At 37.2% G+C, this 12,389-nt stretch overlaps 1 protein-coding gene across 1 annotated transcript in view; it reads right to left on the bottom strand.

Annotated features, from left to right (window-relative positions):
- The window catches only part of c11h19orf47 (chromosome 11 C19orf47 homolog), a 49,351-nt gene that overhangs the window by 17,543 nt on the left and 19,419 nt on the right, over nucleotides 1-12,389 (bottom strand). The window contains exon 5 of the mRNA XM_039768111.1: nucleotides 5,562-5,687. Within this exon, the coding sequence (XP_039624045.1) occupies nucleotides 5,562-5,687 (126 nt within the window). The remainder of the gene's footprint in view (nucleotides 1-5,561; nucleotides 5,688-12,389) is intronic.

Below are 12,389 nucleotides of genomic sequence, written 5' to 3'. Positions count from 1 at the left end.
AGCGGTAGCATGCTAGTAAACTACAGATGGCCCTTTTCACACTGTAGAGAAGAACATTTTTGAAGGGATACTGTAGATGTTGCACCTGACATGGGCCTCTCTTAAAGAAAAATGTTAACAGCATGGTAGACAAAACATATTAAAAACTTTTAATACAAAACTGCAAATTGCTGTATTTTTCTAATCCACTTATCTATTAAATTTATGAAAACAGCCTACATAATATCTGGACCTTATCAATTACTTAGAAAAACCTTATAAGCTATGTGTTACTATATATTATAGCTGGTGCTATATAGCAAAACCAACTGCTTAGAATAATACATACGCATATATATTTTACTTTGTTAGTTAATTTGTTATGCTTAAAATGATAAAGCAATAGCTTATTATTCAAAATGTTGTCTTTCTTACTATGAAGTCTAAGGACACATGACTAGTTTTCTAAAACCCTGTTACATATGCTTACAAATAAAACAAAATCAAGAAAGAGAAAAGTCAGCTTGAATCAGGTGTACTTACTGAGCTGTGCCACAAACTTAAAGGCTACTTCACTCATAAGTTTTTTCCAAATCCAGGAATCAATACTGACAAAACTGGCAAGCGATCATGATGTAACCTTTTCTTATGTAAATATGCTATCCACTGCCATCAGTTACTGTGAATAAACTTGGTGGGATCTTGAACGATTTCCTTTCATTCAAGCAGTCTTTATATATAATACGCTACTGTGGCTGTTCGTTTGTTTGTCCAGGATTTTAAATCACCTGTAGCTCATAAACCGTTTGACCTATTGACCTGTAATTTGGTACACGTATACTACGTGATGTCTACTATTCGCTTTCAGGGTGATGAGTGACCTCCAAGGTTATTCCTCTTTTTATTTAATTTTATTATAGAATCAAACTCTCCGCAGCGGCCAGCCATTCTCATTCCCTACCACCTTAGCCATCACTTCCCCTTCCTCTTCATATCTTAAAATCATTCTTGAGGCAGATTGAAGACTTTAGTGGCAGCTTAAGTGAAAAATGAAAGAAAATGTACTAAGTAATTGCAACACAAACACTGATTTAATCAGTTTTAACTTGAAAAGATGCCGACGAAAGAAGAGAAGAAGCGGGCCATTAGGGTGGAGAAAAGAAGAGCTGCTCAGGAAGCAGCAAGCACATCAACCTCTGAGCAAATGAATGCTAAACGTACAGAAAAAGAGAATGAAAACTAGGAATGCTCAAGTGTATTCACTGCACGTTATCGTGCACTGCACCGTTACTGGTATATATATTTACTGATGCAACTGTGACCTCTCTTTCATCATCAAATTCTAAGACTCTTCATCTATGTCACTCATCTCATTGTTCAGTTGTTTGCTCTCCTTCAGTTGGGTTATAACAACTCTTTTCTGGCAGTCCCTCCAACATGTTTATTTGGCTTCTCCAATGCAACCAGATTGCTCCTCACACTACTCCACTACTTCGCTATCTCCACTGGCTTCCAACTGCAGCTAGGACCCATAGTCTAACATGCACCCGAGATCCACAAGTCTCTCCATGACTCTCCAGGGGCTCCAGGTTCTACCGATTTGCTCACTGTGCCTCTTCTAACATGCTGAAAATGGAATACGCTTCTTAATCCTCCCTTACAGACAGCAGAACGCACATTCCATAACCAAACAAACTGCTCCCAAACTATTTTTAATAGGACCCTCTTGAAGACAAACCCCTTCAAAAAGTATCTTGGGGACAGCTTAGACTTTCTATCCCTCTGCTTTTCTACTGGGTATATAAAGCTGTACTGAGCCAATCAACCACCAAACATATTTGGATCTGTTTGAGTTGTAGTTTGTTACTTGGCATCTGGAAGCAAAGGTTTGTGATATGGTTTATAATAATAATAATAGTTGGAGATCCACAAATGGAGAGAATGAATCACGTATCATAAAGTAGTTTTAATTCCTGAGCTTTCCGCTCCTGCCAAGAGCCGTCATCAGAGGATAATGACAAGACATACAAGAATTTAACTTATGACTCGGAATATTTTGTGAACAGTTGGCATTGCAATGCCTGAATGACGTATCAATCGCTGAGGACGAGGTCATGGTCTCGTTTGATGTCATATCACTATATACAATGATTCCAATCCATCTGGCCACAGAAACACTACTAATGAGACTGAACAATGACCGCACCATAAAGACAAGAACGAAGCTGTCCACTAAAGACATAATGCACCTAGTATCACTTAGCCAGAAAACTCACTTTCATTTCAATGAAAAATACTACATTCAAAAAGAAGGCATGCCAATAGGATCACCGTTATCAGGACTTCTGGCAGAACTGGTAATGCAGAGATTCAAAAACGTGGCTCTCTCTCAGTTCACACCCAAAATTTGGATATGCTACGTACACGACGCATTCGTCATAATAAAAACTGACAGCTGAACAATTTCTACAACCACATCAACACAATATTCCCTAAAATCCAATTCACCATGGAAAAAGAAACAAACCGACGCATCAATTTCCTGGACATCTCCATTGAAAGAAGTAACAACTCCACCCTGATTACAAGTGACTACCGTAAGGAATGCAATTCAGACAAGATATTATACTTTGACAGCAATCACCCAGCATCTCATAAACAGAGCTGTACTAAGACTTTTTCAGAAATAGGAAGGAGACAAAAACGAACAAAAGACGCTATCTTTCCATCTTTTCACTTCAAATGGCTACCCAAAGACATTCATTAAACAGTGCCTACACAGGAGACCCCAGAGAACACAGCAAACAGTCGACTCCAATCTGACCCCCCATCCCACCTGGTACACATTTCCTTATCATCACGGAGTGTCAGAAGGTGCAGCACGTATCCTGTCCAAATCAGGCATCAGGATAGCACACAAACCTATAAATAATCTGCGCACTGTCCTTTTTAATGCCAAAAACAAGAAATTGGCAGCAGAGACACGAAACGTAATTTATAGCATTCCATGCCGTTCTTACCCATAGGACAAACATCAAAAAGAATCGCAACACGTATACAGGAGCATCAAAACGGCGTCAGAAGGAAGGCCTCACGATCACTGATTAATATGCACACAAATTCAACCAGACATACATTTAACTGGGACAATGTACAAGTAAGATTTAAGGCCAGTAAAGAGCTGGCTGAATCTTGGCTATCAAACGAAAACGCCATTAACAGACATTTGGACATGAACGCCGCATATAGCATATGCAAACTTAAGAAGAACATCCTCGTAATAAATAAAATTTTATGACCAATACCTTCCTAACCCTACCTCATTACCGACACACACACACACTCACCTACCCCCACCTAATTTTGCTAAAATGCTAAAAATTGCCTTTGATTCTTGTATGTCTAATCATTATCCTCTGATGACGGCTCCTGGCAGGAGCTAAAAGCTCAGCAATAAAAACTACTTTATGATATGTGATTCATTCTTATCTCCAGCTACAAATAAATAAATAAATAAATTAAAAAAAAAATATATATATATATATATATATATATATATATATATATATATAAGTATAAGGAACAGTGTTTTGTGTTGTTCAGAAAACAAGAGGTTTGTGGTTTCCTTTACATCTGATGGGCATTTTTGTGTATTTTTGAGTATCATAAACTTTTAATACCTGAGCAGGCCTATAAGCCTGTCTGTTGAGTTTGGGTATATGTGCCTGGGTTAGGCATGTACTGGGGTCAGAATGGGAAAAGTTCTGGCCTAGATGCTAACATCTGGAAGCCTGCTCACCCTTGTTGCCATTTCTGTGTGGTACTAATTACAACTGTAATTTTCTATGCCATAATAATTCTACTCACCTTATGATGGCAAGAACTGGTACACAGCTTCCAGTTTATTAGGTGAAACTGCCCTTACTCTTTAATTGTGTTTTTAATTATCAACTACACCACATGTACAGATAAGTCTATTTAAAGAAAGTGTCACGTGCCAACACACAGCAAAGCTGACAATAACTCTGGCTACAGTGCAGGAAATGCCATCACAGCTAAATAGCCATACTAGCCACTGGCTAAAGGGAGTCCTCTGATTAGCTCAGCATTAGAACTTGCAGACTATCATAAGTTCATGTCCCACCTCTGCAGTCTCTTAGGTGAGCACAGCAGTTGGAGTGACACCCTGAGCAGATTACTCAGCAAAGATAAATTGTTCAGTAAGAGGGTAAATGTAACCTGCAACACACAAGTAGCAAACCTGAGAGAGATGCTCCCTACTGAACAGGAAGTTGCGACACAACTAAGCAGTCAGATAAACCGCTTAACTCATTGGTGGAACTAGTGGCTACAATTCTCATAACATTGATCTCTCAGGCAGGATGGGGTCCAGAAACGGAAGTGACACACAGAGTACTTCCTCAGCAGAGATATCAGCCCAATATGAACAGATGGTGTGTGAGTGGAATTGAAGAGGTAAACAGACAAGGCTAAAGGACTGAGTATACAGTATGAGGAACAGCAATGCAAAGCTAAGTCTAATGTACAATGTGGTCAAAAACAGGCTGATGGAGGTTAACATGACATATGCAGAATAACAGATGGTAACAGTGATATCAAAAGAGGAAATTTCAGATAGCACAATTCATTATATCTTCTTGTAACTGGGTAAATGTGTCAAAAACCCACATCTAGACAATGGAGGCTTGCTAAATCACCTGGCATAATGAGTCCTGGTTCTAGATGATTAACACACATGGAAGATCAGGATATGATGAATACTTGATACGTCCATAGATCTGTTCTGCTAAGTATTAACAAAGCAGAACATGTTCATTAAAGCACAATTTGATGCAAAAAGATCAATGATTGAAAAGCACATTATATCTGAATATTACAGCCTTTTAGGTGCATCACTAATTTAATCGAGAGGATTTTGGTTACTGCATAGTGAAATATTTTGTATCTATACATAGGATAAAATGTGCACATTGGAATTATTACAATGACCTTTTCTATTTCTTGTAATTAAGGCCGAACTATCTGCAGCAGTTTAAACAGGAATATTAATAAGTAAGGTGGCAAGCTACAAAATCTCTAAGCACAGTAACTTCTTGGGTGTACTTCTTTTCTTAGGACTGCATGGCCATAGTTGTATCATTGCCACAAGGGTAGATGAAAAATTTTCATTCCTGAAACCTGATGGTTAGTTTATTCACAGTTAATAGAATATAACAATTACAATTTATATGAAAGCAGTTAAAAAAAGCAAACAGCCCATCATGCAATTCAATGGTTAGGACAATAAAAATGATCATTGCAAAAAGATTTAACTTTCTAAACACTTTTGTTTAGAACTTAACATAATTTTGATTTCAATAAAAATGTATTTTGCTGCTACTTCAGGAAAAAGCATATATGCATGAAACACCTGCCATAAGAATAAAAAAAGAAAAATGAAACATTGCCATTAATTACCTATAATTTCATATTTTCCACAGCAGGATGACAATTTGCATTCTTTACTGGTATCTAAAAATGCAATACATACTACTGTTACCTTACTCATTCCTCCGACTCACCTGTTTTAGCAATTTTCGCAGCCTGTTTATTGGAAACCGTAACAGAGAGACGATTGTCTGGTCGACGCACAGGTGTGCCTGGAGGAGATTCCCTGCTTAAGCTATTAGCAATCATTCGGGATGCAGCTAAAGAGAAAGGAAATAAAGTCAAATGTCATTTCAATATAGCACAAAATAATAAAAAGATATTATTGAAAAAGTGGTTTACACTTTTCTCTCAACTGTGGCATATCCATACACATAGATACACTTGAGATTTTGTATATGTAACTTCTTATCAAGAACTACCATTTATGTGAAACTCTGTAATTTCCGAAGGAAGTCCATGTATCACTTATTAATATATTCTACAATTCCCATTCACCTCCCAAACATGTTTTGCTACCTGAATGCAACTGAATGCTTACTCAGATTCTGTTTTTAGTCCTTTGGCCATACATTCAACTTCATTTGGCAATTTTTATTTTTTAAATATTTATTCAAACTTTTACTTGAACTAATGATATGTCAGAATGCTGTGGACTCAATCCACGAAGTCTGTCAGTTCGAAGATTAGCACTGTAGTGAGCTGTCGGTGATCAGTTTTGAACCTGTAATCTTCAGTTCCAGGCAAGCGCTTTGCAACGTCAACTAACAAAGTGTTCTACCTAGTCAGTCGCACTGAGCCTGTATCTGAACATTGTGAGCAGTGCGCTTTCTTGCAGACGTCAGCTGATCTCTCAGTGTCAACCAAAATATGCAGTTAAGATTTGACAAGAAAGAGGGTAAAGATAAAGGAGGAAACAGCGGTAGATGCACAGCTTGTAGCTGTGAGGCTTAAGAGTGATTAGTAGTGGACTAGTGGGAAACATTCAATAAAGATTATGGAAAATGTATGCTGTAGGAAGGGGAACTACTAACACCGGTGCTGAAAAATCTGAATGTATTTAGTCAGGAAATAACTTTTCCTGTAACAATGCAATCTGTGCTCCTTATAAGCTTCAAGCCACTATTAAAAATGCAGTTCTGGGCATCATTCCCATCTTCAGAAAACAAAGATTGTTAATAAATGGTTACTATGATTAAAGTATGTTATATATATAGTATTTTTTGGAAAAGTAACATTCTTTTTATTTTTAGTTATTTACCTTTACACGTGGTTCTTGTGCATACATTTGAGGTAAACAGTGGATTCAGACACCGCCTTTCATTTTCTGCACTTTGTGTTGTAGATTAATGAAATTAATAAATTTGCCACTTTTGCCAAATCAGTCTACACTCAATTACCCATAATGACAAAATGAAAATGTGTTTTACAACAACAATATCATTTATTTATATAGCACATTTTCATACAAAAAGTAGCTCAAAGTGCTTTACATAATGAAGAATAGAAAAATAAAAGACACAGTGAGAAAAATAAAATAAGTCAACATTAATTAACATAGAATAAGAGTAAGGTCCGATGGCCAGGGTGGACAGAAAAACAAAAAAAAAACTCCAGATGGCTGGAGAAAAAAATAAAAAAATAAAATCTGTAGGGTTTTTAGAAAGGTTTTGAATTCAATAAAAAATGAAAAACTAAAATCTCTCATACAGGTATTCAGACGCTTCACTGCGGTACTCCATATTTAAATCAGATGCATCCTTTCTGTTTGAGATTGGAGTCCACCTGTGGCAAAACTAATTAAATGGACATCTTTAGAAAGGCACACACCCTTGTATGTACAGTTCCACAATTTACACTGCATGTCAGGACAAAATCCAGTCCAGTCTACAATTAAACCGTGGTGTGATATAGACCAGGATAATGGAATAAAACCATTTCTAAAGATTTAAGTATTTCAAGGAGCACTATAGCCTCGACATGTGAAATTAAACAAATCTGGAACTACCACAGCTCTTTCCAAGTGTTGGCTGTCTGACCAAACTGAGTAACCAGGCAAGAAAGGCATTGGTCAGGGAGGTGACTAAGAACCAAGCAATCACTCTAACAGAACAACAGAATTCCTTTGCTGAAGCGGGAGAACCTGCTTCAGGCACTTATGGTAGCATGACTTGTGGGAAGCCACTATTGAACAAAAAGCATATGAAAGCCCACTTGAATTTTGTCAAACAGCATTCAAAGGACTCTGAAAGCATAAGGAAAAAGGTTCTCTGGTCTGATGAGACAAAAACTGAACTCTTTGAGAAGAACTACGAGCACTATGCCTGGTGAAGAACAGGCATTGCTAATCACCTACCTAATACAATTCTTTACAGTGGTGTGGTAAGCATCATGCAGTGGAAGTACTTCTCTGTGGCAGGGGACAGTAAGACTGGTCAGAATTAAGCACAACAATAAACCAAAGCAAACAGCCAATACAATGCTTGAGTGACTTTGGGACAAGTCTCTGGCTATCCTTGAGTGACTTAGCCAAATCCGAGACCTAAACCCCAGAGAACACATGTGGACAGATCTGAAGATGGCAGTTTATGGAGCTTGAGAGGATCTGCAAGGAAGAATGGGATAAACTGCCCAAATCCAAGTGTGCAAAGCTTGTAGAGACTTACGAAGTAGATTCAAAGCTGGAATTGCTGCCAAAAGGGCTTCTACAAAGTACTGAAGGTCTGAATACTGAAATGAGATTTCAGTTTTTGATTTGTAATAAATCTGCAAATCTTTCTGAAAACATGTCTCAACTTTATCATTATTGGTTACTAAGTGTAGATTGATGGGGAAAAATGGCAAATTTATCAATTTAAAATTATATCTACAACACAAACTGTGCAGAATGTGAAGGGGTCTGAATTCTTTCTGAATCAGCTGCATACAATACCATTTCCCAGTCATTAAATAAATATGGTGTGCAACGCTAAGACAGCAGAATGCAGTACTGTTTGCTGAAAGAAAATATCCTGCAAGTATTCAACAAGTTAGCACAAGAAAGCAAGGAAAGAAACCACCTGATGTGAAATGATTTCTTTATGTGCCATACCTGCAAAAAGAAAAATTTTAAGTTGGATTCTCCAAAAAAATTGATTGTATGCTTTAATCAAAAATTATAACTAATCGACTCTGGTCACATTATGTTAAATTTCATTAGTAAGATACACAAGAGGAAAAAAATGATTAGAATTCAAAAACTTCTCTTTTTCATAGACTCTTGCATTTTATTTCCATGCTCAGCTGCTTCCTTATTCTTATTTGGTTAGCTTACATCATTTTTACGGAAATGGACAGCCTTTTACTTCTTGAAATTACGATCCTTTACTAAGCATTATGGGATTGCTTTTGCTGTCTGTTTTTTTTTTTTTTGTTAAATACAGAGAAGAAAGATGAGCTCTGGCATTACATCATCTGGCCTCTGGCAGAACAGAAACGCTTAGCTAAGAGCAAGAAGGATTAATTAATGGATGAGTTGGAGTAATCACAATCAGTGTTTGCCTGGATTTCTTACGGGTAAAAAAAAAATGTGTGTGGACGGTTATAGTCTCTGCTTTCTTAAGTGACTTTGCGTGCATAGAAAATATTAGCCTAGCTTCTGTGAAGGCACATGTGAAGTGCCATTTGTCATATTTGAATGCTGTGGTTTAAGCAACAGTACATACAGTTTATATTTACAGGGCTTACTACAAGAAAAATAAAATAGAAAAAATGTACTAAAATAAAAATGTATTAAAATAAGGGGGATGAGGAGATGAAGTTCTTTATAGGATTTTTCTGTCCAGAGGCCAATTAATGTGGAACTTCTCCGTACAGTATTAAGCACAAACAATGTTCAACATACTTTGCCCACCAGTACAATGAAGTGACAAAGACATTGAAGTTAAAAAAAACGGAAACCGAAAACAATATGTTAGTGTTATTAGTAATGTAATGTACCTAATATAAAGTCATACATGTTGCCCCTAGGATTTTTCAATGTACTAGCCAACCCATGGCGTACCATACGCTGCATAATCAGGCTGGTTTTTTAATGATTTTTAAGCACAGGGAGAAAATTAACATTTAAAAAATCGGTAATGTAATAAATCGGCAAGAAAAGCAACATTGTAACAATGCACAGAGAGAACCAACATACAATTGTCCGTGCGGCACTCAGGCGCGGAGGGTGGAATGGGAGGAGAGAAGAAGGATGTCCATTCTACTCCCTCCATCATGCTAGTGTGCTGATTTCTCATTCAGTATGCACTGGCTGCTCATGTGCCCACCTCCAACTCGTCACTCGAGTCATTGTCGTCTTTGTACAGTCCAGATGCACCTGTGACTCACGTAGACTTTTTATTGCTCTGCACGGTTTTGGCTGCCTTTCTATATATAATCCACCAAGACACCTGACCATGGTGGTAGCGAGGTGGTTGCGTTTTAACCTCAGTTGTAAAGGAATGTTTTAAGGATCCCATGGGATACCCTTCACAAACCGTTTTACACACTGCATATGGCGATTCACCTCCACGAGAAACATGCCTCTATGAACAGTCAGCGTGGGTCAGAGGTGCATATGGCCTATACGACAGACGAATATAAATGACGCCCTTTTTTCTCTGTTGTCGCGTCCGAGTTGGTGGGCGTGGCTCTGCGAGTTGTTGTCGTATCCAATGGTCTTGGAGTTGCTGGGTGTGGCTCCTTCCTGCATGCGCCATACGTGTCTCACTTCTCGGCGGCTTAGTGAATCCACGCCCCTTCCGGCGTGCTTTCCATGGGTGTCTTGCCTTAGTGAATTAGATATATAGATATATATTTGAAAACATTCACATTAATATATTTTTGAAATTGGCATTTGAATCAGAATTGTTGGCTAATCTGACAGCCTTAATGAGCACCCTGTACACTAGATTATGCAATTAAGAATAAAAAGACCAATGGACAATATTCATTTGGCTAAGTCCGATCAATCTTGATTAGCTACAGTGTAAGGACTTCATTAGTTTCCTGTTATTACATATCATAATCAACTTGAGATTTCAATGCCTGAAATACTAAAACACTCTACTGCACCACTACACACTATACTGGGATATATACATCCAACTGGTGCAACTAGTCTTATTGTTAAAGTTTGGGATTTTTATGGACGGGTAAGGTATATTATTGGCAGACTTTTTTTGTCACATCTTGGGGAGTGTGCATTTTGGCTAAATTATTATTTGCAATTTTCTACCACCGTGTGATCCCCCTCTAAGTACACAAAATAACTTGAAATTGTAAAAAAAAAAAAAAAAAGTAAGTATTAAATTGCAAGAGGTTACAAAAAAGTTTAGGATACCAAAAAGTGAAAAATAATGTAATTTAATGCAAACGTGCATTTTCAAGGAGCTAGTAACAACTTAAGGGTTTTCTGCAGCAATGAAAGTTAACTAAGCCTCAAAAACGGAGGCAAAAAATTCATACAGGTGTCCCAACATTTGTTGAATACTTAGAAACCCTCTTTTTTGTATTGTTGCACCAAGTTGCATTGGTATACCCTCACAAGCATTACTTAGACAATATTGCACTGTACGTTGCTATGAAAATGGCGAGAAAGGTTAATTAATAAAAGAAAACAGACCATTAAAACATGAAAATTGTTGGTCTTTTTTTTTTCTTTAGAGAAAATGTAAAGCCAATATGTGGGTGAGTACAGTTTTCTATGCCATCAAAAGGAATTTGGAAATTGGAGGAAACTCTGGCAGGAACAGATGTGGCAGACCCAAGCCACAAGAGAATTAGAAGATGGGTTTCTCAAGAGAATTAGAAGTTGGGTTTCTAAGAGTCATGAGCGTGTGTGATAAACACCTCAACAAGACAGCAGCTTAAAAAATAAGCAATGAACTAAGATGACTCAGGCCGTATCTAGTTGGGGAGATCCCTCAGAATTTTCCAATAAAAATATTCAGTAATAGCCTATCTATATAAAACACCTAGTATGTCAAACTGCTACACAAGGTGTCAACTTTCATATCTCAATATCACATAACATGAATAGAAATGGCATTTATAGGAAAGGAGGATGTTAGACAGGGGGAAGTTACTCATTATTTGCTTCAGTGCCGTTTTGGTAACTGTACTTAGGGCCAAAAGCTGGTATCAATACCAAAGTCAACATTTTACTACCGCTCCAACACTACAAAGTATATTTACTTTTACAAGCAGAGATCAATTAACTTTAATCAAAAAATACAGCTCATTTTATAAAGAAAGTATTTTTTTAATGTATACCCTTTTTCTTTTTAACAATAACTGGAGCTCAGATGATAGATTTTTTTTAGATTACTAATATAGGACATGACAAAGAATTTACATACTTTGGATGCAACGTTAAATTTGCACAAAATCATTCTCAACTTCTTTTCTTCCCCTGCAGGGTTATTTTTTAAATGACTAATGATCAAATTCATGTTTCTTGTCACATGCACACAGCATAATGAGATACTTACTTGACTCTCACACACTAGTCACAGTAGTATAATACAAACAATATACAATGGAAACAACATAATATGTTAAATACATCAAGAGACAATAAGACAATTATTAACATAACCTGCTGAAACCCACTTAATCAAACTAAGGGCGGGGGGTGGGCAGACACTCAATTAGTTGTCAGTACTACTGTGCTTTTAATGAGTGACAGTTGAGTACACTCATGATCCAAAGATAAAAAATGTACTGGTGTGAGTACTAATAACCCTTCATCAACTGACAGAACAAAGGAGGGATTAGAGTGACCATACACAAAATACAAGGTCTTTAATAAATCAGTTTTCTTTTCAAAGACATGGTGTGCTGTACATTTACTGAACAGAAGGGAGCTGTGCACCAGTAATCATGTGCATTGCTTTCACTAGCCCCTTCTGTGGCCCTACATGCTATACTAGGGTCTTATG

This window comes from Polypterus senegalus, chromosome 11 (genome assembly GCF_016835505.1).
Source record: "Polypterus senegalus isolate Bchr_013 chromosome 11, ASM1683550v1, whole genome shotgun sequence".
Lineage (NCBI taxonomy): Eukaryota > Metazoa > Chordata > Cladistia > Polypteriformes > Polypteridae > Polypterus > Polypterus senegalus.
This window is presented reverse-complemented; position numbering and strand designations above follow the sequence as displayed.